The following is a 23,031-nucleotide window of genomic DNA, read 5'->3' as shown; positions in this document are numbered from 1 at the left end:
GTTCCAACTACCTGATCACATATATGAATGTGTTCTCTAGGCTGGAAAGCCATGTAGAGGGAGAAGCTCAATTCATGTGCTTCTCCATTGCCAGCCTTTGCTCCCATACGACCTTATTTCTAGAGCCCACAGACTTGCCATATGGAGAGATCTTAGCCAGGATACTCACTTTGAGAGATAAGGAAGAGGCCAATTTATAGCATCTACTGCTCCAGAGAGGAAAGCTCCTAGATGAGGCACTATGCCTGGAACGGGATCTCTAGTCCAAGCATTGGATTTGGTTGGGTCTCAGAGGCAGCAAACCTGTTATCTTGCATTCTTGATGCATTCCTGGTGGACTTTATCACAAGGGTCTGGGACTCTGGGAAAAGGAAAGGACAGCCAGAAGGAACGAAAACAAAAAAAAAGAAGCTTTCTCTCCCTCATATCAAACTCCACCTTTTGATTCCCACTGCCTTCAACTAACAATGAAATTACCTTTTTTTGTTTTTGTTGTAACTGTTTTTGTGATTGTCAGCATAACTGCCATTATTGTTAATACCTAAATGTACAGTGAATGCTTACAATGGACTAAGTTCATTGACTTATCTCAACAGTCTCAACAATCTTATGAGGAAGATTCTGTATTTATTTATTTATTTATTTTGTGAGATAGGGTCTTGCTCTCACTCTGTCATCCAGGCTGGAGTGCAGTGACAAGATAACAAGTTCACTGCAGCCTCACCTTCTAGGACTCAAGTGACTCTCCTACTTCAGCCTCCTGAGTAGCTGGGATCACAGACTTGCCACAGTACCTGGCTAATTTTTAATTTTTTGTGGAGACTGGGGTCTTACTATGTTGCTCAGGCTGGTTTTGAACTCCTGAGCTCAAGCACTCCTCATGCCTCAGCCTCCCAAAGTGCTGGGATTACAGGTGTGAGCCACTGCAGAAGCCACCAGCCTCAGGAAGATTATGTTATTATCCTTATTTACAAATTAATAAAGTGAGGATTAATTGGAGAGGATAAAATACTTGCTAAAGTAGCAAGTGGTATTGCTGAGACTCAAACTTGGAACTGTCTAGCTCTGAGCTCCTATTTCCGATTACTATGCTACTCTCCAATTAATTACCGACAACTAGAGTTCAAACTCAACAAGGCACTTGAATTTAAAATCCATGCATTACATTGGCTTATACACACACAGCACCCAAGCCAGTGAAAATCAGGAAACAGATAATTAGCAAATGCCGTTTGGGTATCTGTCAGCTCTCACCAAGATCTAGGAGAAGTCTTCTCTTTTCAAGATGATGAGAAAGATGCTAATCAAATTAATACTTAGTTTAGTCATCCTCACTCTAATGACTTAGCAAACTAAGATTTCTAAACAGTAGAAACAACTTACACCCTTTTTTTTTTTTTTTTTTTTTAGGGAAAGCCATTGTTATTTGCACTTTATTTTAGAGCCACTGGTTTCTCTGTGGCTCTAGAACTTAGATGGCCTCAGGACCTCAGAGGAGTGAGGATAGAGAAAAGGTTTAGGTTGGGTGCAGGGAGAACCTGTATTAGTCAGGCAGCCTCATCTCTGTTCTGTTTCTCCCATTCCCAGGAAAGCTGCCCTCTCCTTCCCCCACCCCTCAACGGCCTTCCTTGAAGCAAGACAGCAGTACATGGGCAGTTTACGCAACACTTCCAGGGTCTTTCCAACAAAAATGAGTTTCTGCTCAACTTGTCCTATCTCTTTTGAAAACTGAAAAAATAATAATGATTTGGGGTGAAAGTCAATGTGCTGAAACACCAACAAAAAAATCTCATGTTGTTGAACAGAAAGTAAACTTTAACCTTCAGAAAATTTTTGGTTTTCCTGTATGATATATCTTATTGTTTTAAGATACAGTCTCACATGGTTTTTTCCATATTACAAAGAAGGGTTTTCTTAAGCTTATTGTAATTTATTATAATTAGTTCTTTAAATTAATAGATGAAGTTGAGTATAGAATTATAGCTAGAGTCTTTAAAATATTTATCAGCAAAAACTATAGGATTATAAAAGAGCTCATTTAAATGTTTTGTGTTCATTACCTAGCTATTATAAATGCAAATTGGAAGAAATGCCCGGATTGGACTTGTTCTATTTTATTCTGTTGATGTAGCCTTAATTGCATATGATAAGAAAATACTTTTAGTCTGAAAGCATGCCAGACTGCCACAACCACTCTAACAACCTGCTTCAGTGAATTATCAAACAAATGTCATGTCAGTGAGTGCCTCATGAGTGGGGAAAAAAACCACTGAACAGTTTCTCCTATTAACTATTCAGTGAAAATATGAGAAAGATATCTTTCATACAATACCTTCAAAAAGGAAACAATCACTCATACATGTTTTTAAAACCCCTTGTGAATTGTAATTGTATTATAATGAATTGTAAATCTCAGGTTAAACTGCAGTGAGCTCTTCAGCAAGACTGGATTCTAGCAGTCAGGACGTTTCAGCCTTGGGTAATCAATCAAGGAACTGGAAAGAAGTAATTTCAAGGTGGTAACCCAGAACCTCAACACCATTTATGTATAATTTATCACAGCAGAGATACACACACTGATTGCATATCTGCTTGAGGATGTGTACAATCAACAGCTATTTATCTATTGCTGATTTCTAACATAGTACCAGCTTAAATCACTGAGGCAATGGAATCAAAACGACTTGTAACATTAGCTTTAGAAAACCATAATTAGAAAGGTAAATACACTGAATTCAGGAGCCAAATATAAATTCCTTTTGGATAATGTGCAGTTATGGAATACCAAATTATCTATATGGTTAATCTCCTTCATTAGTGTGAGATAATCCAGAACTGGATATAATTACATGTTGAAAGTGATGATAGTTATTATATAACATCAGTTTCCCTAATCCTACCAATATTGTTTGTTCTTTGCCAACAATCTTTTCTATAAAGCCTGTTTTGCTGCATGCAATTTTGTTTGCCTCTTGAGTTTGCTGATTTTAAAAAGCACAGATCTAAGCATGATTATTCATATCTGGGGGGGGGAAGTCCGTAATAATTCTGGCTTGAGGGGAAGTTAATATGGTAATTTACTGTGTTCCAGAGTGCCAAAGATGATCATTCTGGCTTTGCTTCTCTCTTCTGCAGCAACCATCTACTATAGGTTATGCAAGACAAATCATTAAGAAGGAAGGCTGGGGACTCCAGGGCCTCAACAAAGGATTAACTGCAACTTTGGGACGACATGGAGTTTTCAACATGGTCTATTTTGGCTTCTACTACAATGTCAAAAACATGATTCCTGTCAATAAGGTAACTATTTAATAACTTAAAATCCTGAAGGAAAAATCCTATCAGTGATGATAGCCCCATTTGTAGAATGTTTGTCCTGTCATGCTCTCTGTGCTAGACACCTACATTCATTATCTAATTTGATCCTCGCACCTGCATTGAATGCTGTTATCCCCATTTCAAATCCAGAAAGGAAGGCTTAGAAAGATCAAGGAAATTACCCAGGATCCCATAGTAAATAGTAAAGCCAAGGACCGAACCAGAGTCTGACACCAAAATTCCTCTTCTTGAAGAAGCTATATTACACCTGAGGGCTTTCCCTTTATTACTAATAAGAATTTCTAGAAACTATATTATTAATTAATTTATTTTGAATGTGAATGTCTTTAGGATACTCTAGTGTAAGATTTTTTCTTTTTTTATTATTATATTTTAAGTTCTGAGGTACATGTGCAGATTGTGTAGGATTGTTACATAGGTACACATATGCCATGGTGGTTTGCTGCATCCTTCCCCCTGTCATCTACATTAGGTATTTCCCCTAATGTTTTCCCTCCCCAATCCCCCCACCCCCAATATCCCTCCCCTAGCTCCCTCACCCCAAACAGGCCTTGGTGTGTGATGTTCCCTTCCCTGTGCCCATGTGTTCTCATTGTTCAATACCCACTCATGAGTGAGAACAAGTGGTGTTTGGTTTTCTGTGCTTGTGTCAGTTTGCTGAGCATGATGGTTTCCAGATTCATCCATGTCCCTGCAAAGGAGATGAACTCATCCTTTTTTATGACTAGATAGTATTCCATGGTATAGATGTGCCACCTTTTCTTTAACCAGTCTATCACTGATGGGCATTTGGGTTGGTTCCAAGTCTTTGCTATTGTGAATAGTGCTGCAATAAATATACTTGTGCGTGTGTCTTTATAGTAGAATGATTTATAGTCCTTTGGGTATATATACCCAGTAATGGGATTGCTGGGTCAAATGGTATTTTTATTTCTAGATCCTTGAGGAATCACCACACTGTCTTCCACAATGGTCAAACTTATTTACACTCCCACCAACAGTGTAAAAGGATTCCTATTCCTCCACATCCTCTCCAGCATCTGCTGTCTACAGATTCTTTAATGATTGCCATTGTAACTGGTGTGAGATAGTATCTCAATGTGGTTTTGATTCGCATTTCTCTAATGACCAGTGATGGTGAGCTTTTATTCGTATGTTTGTTGGCTGCATAAATGTCTCATTTTGAAAAGTGTCTGTTCATATGCTTTGCCCACTTTTTGATGGGGTTGTTTGTTTTTTTCTTGTAAATTCGTTTAAGTTCTTTGTAGATGCTGGATATTACCCATTTGTCTGATGGGTAGGGTGCAAAATTTTTTTTCCATTCTGTTGGTTGTCAGTTCACTCTAATGATAGTTTCTTTTGCTGTGCAGAAGCTCTTAAGTTTAATTAGATCCCATTATTACTTAATTTTTATCTCAGAAGCATGACTTCCTCAAGAAAATTGAAAGTTTTATATTTTAAATAAGTTTTGAACTCACAAGGAAAAATTTTCAGCCTAAAATTTAAATTTCACCTGGATATTAATTTTTTATCTAGGTTAATTAGGGTAGGTAGTCAAACAATTTTTCTAAGATTATTTGCTTTTGATGCAAAATAATAATGATAATTATTATCATCATCTTCAATACTATTATTTTAAAATGATAGCATATAGGCTGGGTGGGGTGGCTCATGCCTGTAATCCCAGCACTTTGAAAGGCAAAGGCAACCAGGGCAACACAATGGGACCTCTCTCTGCAAAAAATTAAAAAATTAACCAGGAGTGATGGTGTGCACTTACAGTAAAGCTACTCAGGAGGCTGAGGTGGGAGGAGCACTTGAGCCCAGGAGTTTGAGGCTACAATGAGCTGTGATTGCATCACTGCACTCCAACCTGGTGACAGAGTGAGACCCTATTTCTTTCTTCTTTTTTCTCTTTCTTTCTTCTTTTTCTTTTTTTGTTGGAGATGGAGTTTCACTCTTGTCACCCAGGCTGGAGTGCAATGGTAAGATCTCCACTCACTGCAACCTCCACCTCTTGGATTCAAGCAATTCTCCTGACTCAGCCTCCTGAGTCGCTGTGATTACAGGCACCCACTACCACACCCAGCTAATTTTTTTTTTTTTTTTTTTTTTTGTATTTTTAGTAGAGGCAGGGTTTCACCATGTTGGCCAGGCTGGTCTCAAACTACTGCCTGACCTCAGGCAATCAGCCTGCCTTGGCCTCCCAAAGTGCTGGAATTACAGGTGTGAACCACTGCGCTGGGCAAGTAAGACCCTATTTCTACCCTATTTCAAAATAATAATTATAATAATTTGTTAATGATAATTTACAGATGCCAACAGCCTTTTTCAACTTCTACAATATAAAAGTAACACAGGATGTGCTTTTAAGACATAGTATCACAGAATTTTCCCCTATATCAAATTGCTTGCTTGCAATTAAAATTGCAATCCTGGATGTACCAGTTGGGGTAACATTTTCACAAGCAGGTAGTTTCCCTTAGGGGTCCAGTTCTTCATTTTTCTTAGTAGAAAAGTATTGAAGGACTTTTTTTAAATCATAAAACTATTTCTAGTATAGCTAACCAGACTTTTCAGCAAAGTTGGTTGTACCTGTCTTTGCCCAGCTATCCTACATATTCTAGGTAAGGCCAGGACTTTTCTCAAATAACCACCTGTTGGCATTGCTGCATTTCACTAACCAAAGTTGTTAACCATGTTTCACTGTATTTGGAAATCTTATTTACTGAGTAGAAGCTTATGTGTTTTGTTCTGAAATCTCTGATTGGACACAGTGTATATAAACCCCTGTAGTGACTGACAATTCCGACTCCAGGGACCCTCAGAGCTCTTCTCTTGTCAAATACAGAAATTGAGGGCAATAAACACTTTGATCCTGGGTGACATGAAGGAGCTCTCAATACATTGAGTTTTTGTTTTTGTTTTTGTTTTTTTAGCAAGAACCCACTAAATAATTTGTAAGGCCCAGAGCAGAATGAAAATGCAGAGCCCTTTGTTCAAAAATTATTAAGAATTTCAAGACAGTGACAGTACAGCATTAAATCAAGTGTGGGGCTCATCTCTTCTAAATTCAGGCCCCACGCAACAGCACTAGTCACACACCCAGGAAACCAACTCTGTTTTCAGACTGTAAGACAACTACTACACTAAAAATACAAAAATTAGCTGGTGTTGTGTCGCATACCTGTGATCTCAGCTACTTGGGAGGCAGAGGCAAGAGAACTGCTTGAACTTGGGAGGCGGAGGTTGCAGTGAGCTGACATTGCATCATTACACTCCAGCCTGGGCAACAGAGCGAGACTCCATCTCAAAAAAAAAAAAAGAAAGAAAGAAAGATTAATCAGATGTATATATGCTCATATGTTACTGAATGCTAAAAAAAAATCCACAAGTACAAATTTTATTCTACAATTAATATACTTAAGTTATTAAATGTTCTGAATGGTTTAAATAAAAACATACAAAGAAAAACCTAAGCTGGGACAGTGGCTCAAGCCTGTAATCCCAGCACTTTGGGAGGCTGAGGCAGGAGGACTGCTCAAAGCCAAGAGTTTGAGACAGGCCTGGGAACATAGTGAGACCCTCTATCTACCAAAAAAAAAAAAATTAACATTAGCCAGGATATGAGTGTGCACACCTGTCGTCCCAACTACTCTGCAGGCTAAGGCAAGAGGATTGCTTGAGGCTAAGAGTTCAAGACCAGCCTGGGCAACACAGTGACTGACCCTGTCTCTACAAAATTTTAAAAATTAGCCAGGCACTGTGGCAAGTCCCTGTGGTCCCAGCTGCTTGCAAGGCTGAGGTGGAAAGATTGCTTGAGCCTGGAAGGACAAGATTGCAGTGAACCATTCCCATGGTACTACACTCCAGCCTGGGTGACAGGGCAAGATCTTGTTTCCAAAAGAAAAAAAAAAAAGGCATGTGTCTGTCTAATTTTTTTCTAATGATATTCAGTAAAATGTCAACCAGCAGTTTGCCAAATGAATTATCTATTAGATTGCACTTGCCACATCTGGATTATAACTAGTAAATAAGAGATTCATTTATTAATCAGGACCCTGAAAACTATCTTGTAAATCTTTAAATAAAAGATATACTTTGTTCATCATAGTTTTAAAATTAATTTTTTATGTTGTTTTAAGTTTTACCAAGCTGAGAACTTGTGACTAGAATACCTCATTTCCTCACTCCCATTCAAAGTATGCTACAATAGGGAGTTTAGTGAAATATGATTTGTCATTATTTTATTATATTTTTATTATTTACCTAGTTTTTTTTAAACAGCATCTCACTACAGCCTCCTCCTCATCCTGGGCTCAAATGATCCTCCTACCTCAGCCTCCTGAGTAGCTGGGATGACATGTGCCACCACAAATCAGCTAATTTTTTTATTTTTCTATAGAAATGGAGATCTCACTTTCTTGCTAAGGCTGGTCTCAAACCTCTGTGCTTCAGTGACCCTCCCACCACAGCCTTCCAAAGCGCTATGATTATGGGCATGAGCCACCATGCCTGGATGTCATTATTTTAAAAAGTGAAAGTTGAATAAATTCCACTGTAATCCTCTCTATACATTAGTGTTGTACCAGTGAAGAATGCTAATGCATTGCTTTCTATATGTTTGACTATTAACAGTTTTAAATCACAAACCTCCTTTGACAGTGTGAAAATGTGCCATGTGGCTCAGAATTTCATTTCCAAGCTTTAGCTTCTAAGCTAAAAGAACTATGCCGTTGCCAAATGGATTCTCTATTAAAAAGCACTTCCCAAGTCTAGATTATGCTAGAAAATATACTAGTATGTACTAGTAAATATATACTAGATTATACTAGTAAATAAGCAATTCATTTATAAATCAGAACCCTGATTTAATTGTCAGGGTGCTGGGACCCCCTAGGTTGGGGGCTGGGAGGAATGCTGCACATAAAATGTGGGTCAACAGGTCTGAGTGTGACTTCTGGCTTTCAGTCATCATTGAACTAATATTTATTGAGTGTCTAACATGTGCCAAGCCCTGTGCCAAGCACCAGGAAATGCAATAATGAGAAGCTGTCCCAACACATGCAAGGCAATGGAGATAACAAACAAAAATAAGTAAACAAACAAACTCACATTTAGGAGCGATAAAGGAGAAATTCCCCCAGTATAAACCTGATGGTCAGGGAAGGCTTCCTTGAAGAAGTGACATTTGAGCTGAAGAATGAGTTAGAAATTAGCAGGTGACAGCAACTGGGCAAAAGCCTTCCTGACATATGGAACATCTGGCGCAGAGGCTCTAGGATGGAGAGTGCTGGGTACCTTGGATAAAATGAAAAATAGCCCAAGCGATGAAAGCAAAAAGGTGAAGGCAGGAATGTGGCTAGAGAGACACAAGGGGGTCAGATCATCCTGGCCCCTGTAGGCCACACTAAGGATTCTTATCTTCATCTAAAGAGCACTAGAAGCCGACAAATGATTTTAAGCACAGGGATAGCCTGATGACTGGCTGCAGTGTGGAGAAAGGATGGAGTGGGGATGGGAGGGGAAAGGCAGAATATATTCATGGAAATGATTGCAATACAAGGTGGTGGGGTCTTGGACTATAGCATCCATGGTGGAGACAGGGAGAAGTGGGCCAATTTGAGAAGTATTCCAAAGGCAGAATCTGCAGGATATGGTGATGGACCATGCATACATGTTGAGAAAAGTGGGGGGTTAGGGAGGATGCCTAGGTTTTTGGCTTGAGAAACTAAAACAATTGTGGCACCATTCACTAGGAAAGAAAACCAGTGAAAGGAACAGGCGTATGGAGGACTATTATGGCCTCCGCCTGGAAACTCTGAGTCTAACTGCATTTGGGACTGCAAAGTGCCAACGTTGAGTCTGTTGGTTGGATATGGGACCTGTGTCTTGTGAGGGAAAAGCTGAGCTGGAGATAGATGTTTAGAAGTCATCAGCCTGCTCAATGAGAAGTGAAGTCCTGTCCTTACTGGTGGAATGACCTTGAGCCAGTCACTTCACTGCTCTGAGCTTCAGGTTTTTGAGTCTGTAAACTGAAAAACAGTGTTTTTCTTTCTATCTGACAAGATTGTTTTGGGGATTAAAACAAATAATATGGGAAGCCATTTGTGAATGTTAAGGTGGCATAACAGTGTGAAGTGGGGTGGTGCCAATGACGTGATGAGGGAAGGAATAGAGGCGGTGAGTTGGTGGTGGAGCTCATTAGTATGCAGAATTGCAGGAGGAATTTTTTCCCAGAACTATTCCTTGTACACTTAAATGAACACTGGTGGGTTTTGTTTGTTTGTTTTTTTGTTTGTTTTGCCTAGAACCATTGATTTTATGTGTTCTGTAGTCTAAGCCTAATTCAAAACTGGGAAACCAGTATTCTTTAAATTTAAACCATAATAAATCAATCCTTTGTGAAGGGGAAGGTATGATAATCATTAAAACATGTTGAAGAACGTCATCAAGTTGTTATAAACCATGATGAGGAGGTGGTGTTTCGTGAAGGCCTTATTCCGTCTTTGCTGTAGGCTGTCTCTGGCCATTCACTTTGGACAGTTTGTTTACAGGGTTATTGTTTCAATTCCCTTACCCAGCAATTGGTCATTCTGTAGTTCCAAGGAAATCTGAGATTTCACAAACTCTGACTGGCATGGGATAATTCTAGATTTTTCTTTAATTAAAAAAAATCCATAAATGTCTTATAATGTTTTTCATCTTCAAAGTACTTGGTTTTACAAGAAACTGTTCATGTTTTTTCTCTGGGGAGTGGAAGTGGGGAAGAGTGTGTGTGCGTGTGAGTGTGTATGTGTGTATGTGTGTGTGTGAGAGAGAGAGATGGAGACAGAGACAGCGAGATTGAGTGGGAGAAAGCAAGCAGTGGTGGATGGAAAGAACTTATTCTTTATATTAATATCATTGTAAGCTGTTGAGAGCTTTTACATTTTGTATGCATTAACTTTATAATAGGAAGTAAATCACTGAAAAATGTAGCAGAATCTCATAAAATAGACAACCTAGTTTACATTTTCACATTTTACTTAATTCTAAGGCTATGTTTGCAGAGATAAAATAGGAACTTAAAACAGTAAACCCAGGTAACTCAGGTCAGCTATCTGTTTCTGAAGTTCTTGACTTTTTAACACTTCAGATTAGTGATTTGTGGTACATATATTTTTTAAGTTATCGCAGAAGAATATCCTGACATTCTGTGCCACTTTATGCTGTTAAAACCACTTTTATGGACACCATAATTTTGCCTGATCCTTGTCATAATAACTGTCATTTTCAGATAAGGAAACCTAACAGGAAGGTAAGGCCCAGAGATGAGTTAATGAAGTAATTCACCTGAATTCGTACAGAAGGGGTGGAGAAAGAGCCACAGGCCAGAGCTCTTTTGACCATATCATGTAAATGCTTTCACTCTACATTTTACCTTGGTTTGTGTGTGTGTGTGTGTGTGTGTGTGTGCGCGCGCACGCGCGCGTGTGTGCGTGTGTGTGTGTGTCTTGTTTTTTGAGATGTTATCTCGCTCTGTTGCCCAGGCTGAAGTACAGTGTTGTGATCTTGGCTCACTGCAACCTCTGCCTCCCGAGTTCAAGCGATTCTCCTGCCTCAGCCACCTGAGTAGCTGGGATTACAAGCACATGCCACCACACCTAGCTAATTTTTGTGTTTTTAGTAGAGACAGGGTTTTACCATGTTGGTTAGGCTGGTCTCAAACTCCTGACCTCATGATCCACCCACCTTGGCCTCCCAAAGTTCTGGGATTGTAGGCATGAGCCACCGCGCCCGGCCTTATCTTGTGTTTTGTCACACATAAATTATCTCTTAAAAACATGGTTATTTAAATTTAAATAAACGAAGTGGCTGAAATGTCCGGATAATGTAACCGGATTCTCCTTCTACCTTGTTCAGACCCTTAACCTGGTACTCCCTTTCTGATCCTCAGTCCGTAATGCATAGAAACATGAAATTATAAGACACGGCCCTGGAAGAACCAGTTTGAAAATGATGCCCTGCGTTATGTTCTTTCAGATTTATTTTTAGGAGATAGCTGTTCCTATTGAATGGCGAATAGGTGACTACAACAGAGGAAAGACTGCTTTGGATATTGACTAACCATGGAATTCACTTAATGGAGGCATTCACTGACATCTTGAAGTAAATGGAATGGGGTGTCAGTATAAAGAATTATCCTCTCTCCCCAGAAAGACGCCATCACTTCTCAAAGTAAAGCCCACTAGAAACAGATATTGATGAACTCAAATGCTGACATCTTTTTCATATATCCATGGGAATAAGCTCTTGTTGCAAAAACAGTTTCTTTTATTACCATTCCAAGTTGGGGATGTTCAGAGCATATTATTTATGATGTTGACATACAAATAAAAATCATAAGATTAAAATATTATATGTCATGAATAATTCTGTCTTCTAGTTCCATATTTACTTCTTTTCATATGTTTCCATAAATAAAATAACAGTGGAAACAGCTGTCTAAAGCTAATGGCTGTCAACAGCATTAAACAGTGCTTTCAGTTTGTATCCTAATTAAGGATGTTTGCAGGTTATTTTGCCAAAAACAATAGACCTTTTGTGTTGAATTTTGCCATGATATAAATTACATGTGTGGATTAGAAATATTTTAAGAGGGAACAATTTTTCAAATGTTCAATCTTTCTTATTTAATTAACCATTTAGACCTGTCCCTGTGGTCATTCACTACAGACAGCATTAAGTCAAACCTATTTATTTTCTTCCAAAGTAAATTCTGTAGAATGTCTGAGGGTGGTGCCAGACCCACTTCAGTTGATCATAAGAAATGTGGAAATGTGTTAGTTTCATGATGGAGAGCTACATTCTCCCCTAAGGTGTGTACGGAGCTGAATGAAAAATGCACCTTTGGGTTCAAGGGGAGAACTTAGACAGAGCTGTTTATATTTTGAAAAGAAGAATCTCGATAGAATTAGAGCATGGCAGAATTTAATTTATGACCATTTAATTTTCTGATTCTCTCTTACTCCATCATTAGTCTTACCAATCACCCGATAATGGGAACGGCAGGAGCATTAAAGTTTCATTAAGAACAACTCTCCTTTCTAGAAACCACTGGGGGAAAACTACAAGTACCTATTATCTATAAAATTCCAGGATATGTAACAAGACTCCGTGGTAAAGGGGTATTTTCACTGAGAGTTTGCACAGACTCCCTAGTGGGGGTATGTATTGGGGGAAGGGGGTGTGGAAGAGGGCAGAGAGAAGAGGGCCATGGGTTCAAATACTTCCTTAAATAAATTTCAGGCCAGTCAGGCACTCCCCAAGTGGGTGCAAATGAAGTTCCAGTAGCTTGAGATTCTCAGGTCTATTCTATTCATTCATTCCAAAAGTATTCACGGTGCATCTACTGTGTGCTGGGCACCCCCTTAGGAAGCATCGGCACTGCTTCTGCCTTAATGGTGTTTACAGTCTAATAGAGGAGACAGATAATAAACAAATCATTGCACAAGGAACTGAATCATTCCAATTGTGTTAAATGCCATACAAGATAATGATAATGGTGGGACAGGGAGATGGTGGATGGTGTGGGGAAGGCCTTTTCTTTTTTTGTAAAGACAGAATCTCCCTGTGTTATCCAGATCAGTCTCCAACTCCTGGGCTCAAGTGATCCCCCGACCTCGGCCTCCCAAAGTGCTGGGATTACAGGCGTGAGCCACCAAACCTGGCTAAAAAGGGGTTTTTTGGAAACAATGTCTAGGCTTAGACTGAAGGACGAGGACAAGCCAGGCCAATCTGAAGAGGCTGAATGAACCAGGCAGAAAGAACAGGAAGAAGAGTCCCTGAAGCAGAAGGATAGTCTCAGGGACCTCGGAGAAGATTAAAAATGAGTGTTGCTGGTTCATGGAGAAACAGTAGGGAAGGAGAAAGCGGAGGCTGCAGAGGTTAGCTTGACCTAAATGTTTTAGGCACATAATATAAAAGCAATTTACTCCCTTTAAATTATTTAACTGAGGGGATATATGGACAGATATATTACATAAGTGGAACTAAATGGTCATGGGAAAATTTCATGTATTTCAAGTATTTTCAGATGTTTCATGTATTTCACGTATTTTCAAATGTTCAATCTTTCTTACTTAATAAACCATTTAGACCTGGCCCTGTGATCATTCACTACAGACAGCATTAAGTCAAACCTATTATTTTCTTCCAAGGTAAATTCTGTTCAGAGGTAGAATCTCATTGAACTAGCTTGGTTCAAAGACTTCTTTTGATTATCTCCCTACCTCCATGTTGAAGCATCTCAGTGTGCCCTCCCTCTGGTTTCTCAATCTTTAGAGTTTTGTTTTGGGAACCTGGCTTGTTAGCTTTCCTTGGGGTCAGTGCCTTTATTGAGTCAAGAAACAGAGAGAACACACCAAAACAGAAAAATCCTACTGGGTTCCCAAGGAAATGTATAAATACTTTCCTGCATTTTGTGTGATAAAATACTCAACACATACTTAATTCCTACATGGTATTACCTAACCACGTGAATATATAGGTATATATAATACATATTATATCTGTGAAATAGATATAGGAGATGATATAATCAAGAGATAACTATTAGGCTTAAACCATAATCCATTTTGATATTGTATACATTTTATAATTTGAGCTAAGTAGGTAAGACCTTTAACATTAGTCTACATTTTACAATACTTTAAAGAACAGACAACTTAGAGGGGAAAAAAGGGAATTTTCATGGCTATTTTCTGAATGGCTACATTTAGATGCAGAGGTTTTAACAAGACTTTGATTTCATTCCAAAGTCCAGAGCCCTGCAAGGATAGGATCTTGGGAATAATCCACATTCCTTAAAGAATGCTTATCAATTGAACCATCTTATTTTAGTTAGTGACCTTCTGTGGAGTGGGGAGCTAGCATTTCCCTAAATTATCTCACATGAAGAGAAAACAAACACTGTAATAGATTCCTCTGATAGCAGTGAAGTAAAAACAACTGTATTTTTTAATTAAGCTTCAATAGCAGATATTTTCACTGGGGACAAAACAGCAGGATACCATGACATCGGGCGGAGGCGGAGGGAATGTTTTTGTCAAAGTTTATGAACAAAGCAACAAAAGAGAGCCAAGATTAGAAAGAATGAAAGGGGAATACTGAGAGCTGACTCTACTTCTAAGCTGACTTGGACCCATTAGAACTAACAATATCTAAAATGCAAATTTCCTCTTTTAAAAAAAAGGCAATTCACTCTCACTTCAGCTGCTTCCTCATTCAGTCACCAGGAGGCAACTGTGATTCCAATCCACCAGATCATTTTCATGACCATCGTAGCTAGCTGTGGGCAAGACAATGATGAGCTGCTATTATTTGCCTTGCGGTTGCTACCAGGTGCTTAGCCAATGTGTGTATCTGCCTCCTTTGTAATTTGCTTCTGAAACCCTGGTTCTTTGTTTATTATGTTTTTATAAAGGAAGCTAAGGCATTTATTACATACCTATGATGTGTCAGGCTTGGTAAACACACAAGAGGAGGGTGACATGGCACAGTCCTTTTCTTTAGAGATTTTGAAGAAGTCTTCACCAAGAGTGTCAGAGCCTGGTGCCTGTCTCCACTGACTCCTGTCAAAGGCCTGACCCTAGGCAATCTGACACCAGAGTCCATGCTCTTCATCATTGCACTCTACATACTTCTTCAAATATGTGGACACATGAACTTTCGGGCATTTCTTTCTTCAGAGTATACCCACAGCTCCCCATTCACTCTTCTGTTGACATGGCTTCCAGTCCTCTGAGCAGCCCTGTCACTCTGACTATAGTGCACCAGATTTGTCTATGTCAATGTCAGAGCTAAACAGAATACTACAGTTTTAGTGGATCCAATGCAGAGTACACTAGGATCAACCATTCTTGTGACATGAACACACACATTTCTTAAACGCAGCCAAATACTGTGCACAAGTGGATTGTTGGGAGTTTGCTGGGGGAAGGGAATGGAGAAGAAGGGAGGTAGGATGTGTATTATTTTTACAACAAGATGTTGGCATGGGCCAGGCACAGTGACTTATGCCTGAAATCCTAGCACTTTTGGAGGCTGAGGTAGGGGGATCCCTTGAGAAAGTATTGTATCAAATTTTGGTGGAACTTTTGTGGAGCTGATGGTTTTTCTGATTTATTTCAAGACCAGCCTAGGCAACATAGCAAGACTCTATCTCTACAAAACATTTTTTAAACAAAATTAGTCAGGCATGCTGGCTTACACCTGTAGTCCAGCTACTCAGGAGGCTGAGGTGCAAGGATCACTCAAGCTAAGGAGGTTGTGGTTACAGTGAGCTAAGATTGTACCACTGCACTTCAGCCTGGGTGACAGAACAAGAGCCTGTCTAAAAAAGCAAACAAACAACAAAAAGGAAAAACTAGGTATGCAATATGTATAAATCTTTATGGTCAATTAAAATCCCTAGATTACATGAACTATAGCCAAGTTGTCTCCCTATCTTAAACTTATGTAGTTGCCTAAATTCAGAATTTTACATTCACTATGCTTAAATTTAATCTTATAGGTTCAGTCTAGTGCTAAAGCCCATGACGATAATTTTTTATGTTGAGTCTCATTTGTCATCCTAGCTTCCCGTCCCAGCCTGTGTCATCAGCAGATCCAATAAGCAAGACTTCTACCTTTTCTCCCATGTTCATCCAGCCCTTCTTCAGGCTGCCATATGGTCACATCTTTCACAGCAGAGCCATTCTGTTTCACCAGAGGAGAATCCCTCTAACTACACTCTCATCCATCCTCCCTTCAGTGTCTTGTTCAGCAGGGTAACATGGAAAAATTTTTAAGTGATTTTCTGAAATTAAGGTGTGCAGGATGATTCAAAAGAAATGAAATTTTCAAAAATGTATTACTTCAGCAAATCTTCTGCAGTTCCTTCATGCAGGGATCTGTCATGAGCTTCATGTTGGTACCACCTCTGGCTTGCAGCCTTAAGGAAATGAAGGACTGCGTCGCAACCTCCCCTTCACCTATTGTGGTAGTGATGTGCTACAGAGGGCACGGGAATGAGTCACAAAACTGAGTTCTGCAAAGAAATACTTTTGTGATGCCCCTAAAATCATGTAACTCCTCCTAGGGCCACCCTATTTGGTGCGGTACCAGAAGAAATTAAAGGGTGACTTGATTACAGAGATCAAAGGAAATGTGATTTGGGCTGACGTGAGGAGGGAAGATTCTAAGACTAGATTTTAATGCTGAGTTCCCTTAAATGAAAAGCCCATTGCTGTCCTCTGCTCAACCTTGCCTTTTGCAGAGAAGCAGGCTTCCTGCCCTGTGTCGCTCATCATCCCCACTCCTCACTGGCTGACAAATTCTGCTTTCTCTTCTTCCTTAACCCTCTTCTGGCACATCCCTGGGTGAAATGCCTCCTTAAAGACCCCAGACTCTAATCATAAAGACCTCCTAGATGAGTGATGGTTCTGTTTATCAAGCAGGCAGCCAGCTGACCAGCCGCAAAGCCAGGTGTCAGAGCCCATGCCAGGAAAGGCAAAAGCGGAGGCATATGCCTCTTTCAATGGACATATTTTATCTCCTCAAGTGCCATTGCTTTAAATTACTTATGCTGTCTTTAGCTTTTGGCTGTATAGTTTGGTCTCGATGGTTAAATTAGTTACAAATATATAGTGTGTTAACTGTTTTGAGTCATATGATCACGTTTCTGATGTTGAATTTTTAGAAGTTGTGGGACGTCACAGGCGCCAACATTTTGGGATCATTTCTTACTGTCTCTTGTTAAGTCACAAAGAGTCTATAAATAATATATCTGTCAGAGAAGCTCATTGATCTCCCTGAAGAGGGACTGGTAAACACATCTCTTCAGCTGTGCACTCACACAAAGATAACACAGTGTGATGGAAACAGCCAGAGAATTCTAGCAAGAAAACCTGGTGTTAATTCTCAATTCTAGTATTTACTAGTTAGCCATGTATCTTTGGCAAACTTATACCTTCTCTGTGTCTCAGTTTTCTCATTTGTGGATGGAAATATTAACTTCAGCCTTAAAATGTTTGCAAGGGAATTAAACCATTTTTAAAACATGCAAGTATTTTTTGCATATTATTATCACAGAATAAGGTTAATGTATGCAATATTCACTAATATTTCAGACTACTTAGCTTGTTTAGTTATGTCACATGATTTATAAGAAATAATTAGAAGAAAAGATCCATAGATGAGGAAATAATACATAGTACTTATAAATAGCTATTTAAAATAAAGTATTTTTAAGTGTGCTGAAGAAAGGGCTATTGCAGTAACAGAGAGAGTTTTATTTTATTTTATTTTATTTTATTTTTTAATTTATGTAAAGACAGTCTCACTATATTGCCCAGGCTGGTCTTGAACTACTGGCCTCAAGCTATCCTCCCCTTTGCCCTCCCAAAGTCAATAACAGTTTTTAAATTCTAATGAATTACATCAAGAATGGTGATGGTTGTTTGCCCTTGCAATTGAGCAAAGTATTGGAGTAAAATGGTTTAGGCTTATGGGTGAAGAGCATCAATTAAGTACAAGAAACATTTCCTAATTAGTGACAGTTGGAGCTAATTATGGAAGTAAGTTGGAAATTTTTAAGAACATAATAGATTTTTCATCAATGTTAATATTCATTTACATTTATGTGTAATCCATTCAAAATTTATGACTTTGGCTAGGCAGCATTCTGAATTCACTCCTAGTTTTGTGATTCTGGGATTTTTGTTTCCTGTCACTGAAGTCTTCCCTTGGCCTAAGAGGTGATCTCCTTGCATGTTGAATTAGAGTGCAGCCTTAAGAGGCAAGTGTAATGTGTCTCTAAAACTGATTGACATGTGACAGTCTCAGAGCTCCCCAGTACTTTGGCTTCTTCACTTCTGGATAATAGAACTTCAGCTCTCTTTTGACTGATTCAGTATTATATCCTTTTGTAAGGTAGGAATTTTCTGTAAGTTTCAGGTACCTCATCTGCTCAGGGGTGTTCTGAGGCTTCAGTATACAAAGTGCTTAACCCGGTACCTGACTCAGAGTGAGTCTTCTTATTCTCATCTTCTTCCTTCAGTTTTTAAAATAAATTTAATGGAAAAAGGCAAAAGGATACTCCAGGTCATGTGATTCTCAATTCAGAGAGCTAGCCATTCTGCTAATGTGGTGACTTGCTATAATAATATGTCTTCTGTTGAATTCCTTTAAGAGGCAGAAGCTAGATGCTATCTTATAGGACTCAGTGAAATCCCAGGAGTAATTTTCTCTCCATACTGTATGTTTGCCCTCTGTTTTTTTCACACCCCTGCTTCACATTATACTGGGATAGTTGTTTAGACACCCACTCCCAGTCCCCTCTCTGGACAATTTATCTTCATACCCGACTCTAGCACCCAGTGTAGGACTGAACATATACAGATGCCCAATAAAACTTTGTTGGCTGGATTCACAACAAATAAATAAATCATGAGAAGCAGTATACATAATGGTTAAGAACATAGGCTTGGGATCAGAAAGAGCTGGGCTCAAATCCAGGCTCCACCTCTTACAAGCAGTGTGATCTTGGACAACTGACTTAACGTTTTAAATCTCATGTCCTTATCTATAAAATGGTGTTATATGCCTAACTCATAGGGTTTGTTATATCATATGTATATTTTATTTACACTTTTTACATATGACTTTGTGCCTGGCAATAAATAACTATTATTCATAATAGCATTATTATTCATAATAGTATGAAAAATAATACAAATATTATAACATGTTTAGTATTTTTATTGCTATTTACTTTTGCTATTAATTTCATTGTTTTTATTGTTATGATTATTGGCAGAAATTCTGTAGTAGCTGTTATCTGGTACACAATGACCCAAACTAAGTATCACTCATATCAGGTGAATCCACTGATAGCCATTCTGGCTTTAGACTGAGCTAAGGATAGGAGAGGTTGAACAGAATTAACATCATTGCCTTCAACTGTGCAGCCTTGAAGACACAACCCCTGCTTCCACCAAAAAAAAGCTTCAAAATGCTTCCCAATACATCCAGAGCCTCTTAGGGTCAATGACTGAGACGAATGTTAGAGCATCAATTATCCAGCCCAAGGATCCAAAGAGGGTGAATGATTAACTTAGTTAAGTAGTGGTTCTCAGGCTTTACCATTCTTCAAGACAACTTAGAGGACTTGTTTAAATAGATTGCTATAGCTGGGGTCCATCCCCAGATTCACTGGTCTGGGGTGGAACCTCAATTTTGATTTCTAATATGTTCCCACGTGGTACTGATGGTGGTGGTGTGGGGAATACACTTGGAGAACCACAGAGTTCATGGATATGGTTGACATGTGAGTAATTGGACTCCAGAGCAGGAATGTGTGTGGAAATCTTTTCACTTAGGTGGATTGCCTGAGAACCCCTGTGAAAATTAGGGATTCCTGTTTTTAACCTCTTTGTTTTCAACCTTGCACTGCCCTTTCCTTACTTCATAAACATATTGGTAGGGAAAATGGTCTCACGTTCAAGCTTTTACAAGCCTAATAAAATCAACAGGCACACTTTCCAGAAAAGCTCATCTAGGCTGACACAGAAGCTGTGCTTTGTGTCTGGGTCCCCACCCAAATCTCATCTTGTAGTTCCCATAATTCCCACATGTTGTGGGAAGGACCCGGTGGGAGATGATTGAATCATAGGGGCAAGTTTTTCCCATGTTCTCGTGATAGTGAATGGGTTTCAGGAGAGCTGATGATTGTAAAAACAGGAGTTTCTCTGAACAAGCTCTTTTTTTGCCTGCTGCCACCCACATAAGATGTGACTTGCTCTTCCTTGCCTTCCGCCATGATTGTGAGGCTTCCCCAGCCTTGTGGAACTGTAAATTCAATTAAACCTCTTTCTGTTGTAAAGTGCCCCATCTTTATCATTAGCAGACTAATACTGAAGCATTGCTTAGAATTTCAAAAGGTTCTTAGACACCTCCCCCACCAACCCACCCACTCACTCTTAGGAGTATCAGAAGAAAAACTATGCCTTGAGGCAAAGTCTTGGATTCACTGGGATGTAACAAAAAAAAATCCCTTCTTGTACTTAACCTTTCAGTTAACTCATTTGTAAAACAGGAATAATAATAAAAGTTTGTACCTCAAAGGTTGTGAAGATTAACGGATGTAATACTTAGAAATTTGCACTTAGCAGTATCTGGCACAAAGTATGTACTTCAATCAATGTTTGTTGTTATCAAAATTGTTACCTCTTCCTTGAGCTGGGGAAGGCATGTTTTAACCTGGAGTGAGGTGCTTGTGAGAAGAGAGGAGGACAGGAGACAGGCTGGAAATGTCGGGTTCTGGGCTGCTGGAGGTGGGGACTGAAGGTGGCAGGTAGCTGTCCTGGATGCTCCCTGGGTACTGCCCAGGGGCTTGCAGTGGCATCTGGGGTGTAAGAGGGGTCTGGGTAGAGGCTACAGCCCCACTCAACTTGCTTTCTTCAGCTTGGAGCATCTTGGTTTCAGCATGGCCACCGGTCCCCTCCACCTCCCCCATCCCACCACTCCCCACAAAAGCTCACTAGGTTCAGTGAAATGGGTTCCTGTATTGCTTATTTTCTCCCCTGCCTCAGGTTCCCAAGTTAAGGACCCCTTATTTCATGGTTAACAAGTAAAGAATCATTGCCTGAGGATTTTTCTTTCTGATGACACCACTTGCCTGCTAGTTAACTCCAAAATGCTATGCAAATTCAATCTGCCTAAGGATTTTAACATCAGAATGTAAATGAAATCATTGACCAACTCACAGAGATGTCTAGGGCTTAGATAGCCTTAAAGGAAAGTTTCTAACTAAGTAGCAAATAATGACCCAACCCCACCCAAGAACCAGGGTTGGAACTTTCTCTTCCACACCATTGTGTTGTCCCCAGGCTTATTAGGGTCCTGTGCTGCTGACATGGAGGTTGTCCACCAGGGCAGTTTGGATGAGCTCAGCAGCGTCAGCACTAGGGAGTCCCTCTCTGCTTCATTCCTGAACCTGATTTGGTAGCAGCTATGAAGACCCTCTCCTCAAGGTGCCACAAGAGCAGCTTCCAAGGGAGGTGCTCATCCCTGGCCACACAATCCTCACCGGAATGCCAAGGAGGAGTCCAATGTGTTGGATGGCTTCTGCATGGTTGCTCTCTGGTCATAGCCACTAGTAGGCCTCCTGGTACCTTCTCTACATGTGGATTTCACACACTTCGTTTCCTGCTCCCAATCTTCTTCAAGACTATGCCTTTCCTCCACAGTTTCCATTTCAATGATCAAGATTCTAATTTGAAATGAAAACCACTAAATCATTACCTTTTTCTCTCTTTGTAGTCCTGCTATAACTGTTACAAGAATCTTCCCCCTATCCACACCTTTTTTTTTTTTTTTTTTTTGAGATGGAGTTTTGCCCTGTCACCCAGGCTGAAGTGCAATAGCACCATCTCAGCTCACTGCAACCTCCACCTTGTGGTTTCAAGCGATTCTCCTTCTTTAGCCTCCCGAGTAGTTGGGATTACAGGTGCACCCCACCACACCGGGCTAATTTTTTGTATCGTTAGTAGAGACAGGGTTTTAACATGTTGGCCAGGCTGGCCTCAAACTCCTGACCTCGTGATCTGCCCTCCTCAGCCTCCCAAAGTGCTGGGATTACAGGTGCATGCCACCACGCCTGGCTAACTTTTTCTATCTTTTTTTTTTTTTCTTTTGAGACGGAGTTTCGCTCTTTGTTACCCAGGCTGGAGTGCAATGGCGCAATCTCGGCTCACCGCAACCTCCACCTCCTGGGTTCAGGCAATTCTCCTGCCTCAGCCTCCTGAGTAGCTGGGATTACAGGCACGCACCACCATGCCCAGCTAAATTTTTGTATTTTTAGTAGAGACGGGGTTTCACCATGTTGACCAGGATGGTCTCGATCTCTTGACCTCGTGATCCACCAGCCTCAGCCTCCCAAGGTGCTGGGATTACAGGCTTGAGCCACCACGCCCTGCCAATTTTTTGTATCTTTAGTAGAGGCAGGGTTTCACCATGTTGGCCAGGCTGGTCTCAAACTCCTGACCTCGTGATCCACCCTACTCAGCCTACCAAGGTGCTTGGATTACAGGCATGAGCCACTCTGCCTGGCCAAGAATCCTCATTCTTTTAGAGGCAAGTGGATGTCTCTTCCTACTAGGGAAAACATCAGGAAATGTAAGAGCAAAGAGCCCAGAGAGTACAATTGCTTTCTTTTTACCCCTAAAATCTGGCCATAGCCTACCATATCATGCTGTTCTCTGTGATCGCTGAGCAACAGAGCCTGGCAACCCCGGGTCTAGCTCTGTGACCTGAAAGTCTCGATTTATCCACTCTGAAATGCTCCACTTTCAAAATGCCCAATACCTTCAATACCTTGTTGTGCCCTCATGTTAATACCTCCTGTGAGAAAGAAATACAATGTTGTCATAAAGATTTAGCCTGGAAGAAACTGAGTCTTGAGAAAAAAAATGATTACAGATTAAACCTGATTCTCATAGTTTCTACAAATATTAATTAAGCATAAACATTGATAGACCAATCAGCAAACATTTATTTAGCACCTACTGTTTACTCTGCAAAACAGATGACACAAAGAGAAGTAACACATGCTTCTATGCTATACAGACCCACAGCCCTGCAGGGAAGAGAGATACATGCAAAAATATA

General features: G+C 39.9%; 1 protein-coding gene across 4 annotated transcripts in view; it reads left to right on the top strand.

The window, feature by feature from the left end:
- The window catches only part of SLC25A21 (solute carrier family 25 member 21), a 539,864-nt gene that overhangs the window by 507,732 nt on the left and 9,101 nt on the right, over positions 1-23,031 (top strand). For all 4 annotated transcript variants that reach the window (XM_002753830.7, XM_054240624.2, XM_035260364.3 and 1 more), the window contains one exon: positions 3,136-3,300. In XM_002753830.7, the coding sequence (XP_002753876.1) occupies positions 3,136-3,300 (165 nt within the window). The remainder of the gene's footprint in view (positions 1-3,135; positions 3,301-23,031) is intronic.

Source organism: Callithrix jacchus, chromosome 8 (assembly GCF_049354715.1).
Source record: "Callithrix jacchus isolate 240 chromosome 8, calJac240_pri, whole genome shotgun sequence".
In the NCBI taxonomy this organism is placed as follows: Eukaryota; Metazoa; Chordata; class Mammalia; order Primates; family Cebidae; genus Callithrix; species Callithrix jacchus.
Note: the sequence above shows the minus strand (reverse complement) of the source record. Positions and strands in the feature narration are given on the sequence as shown.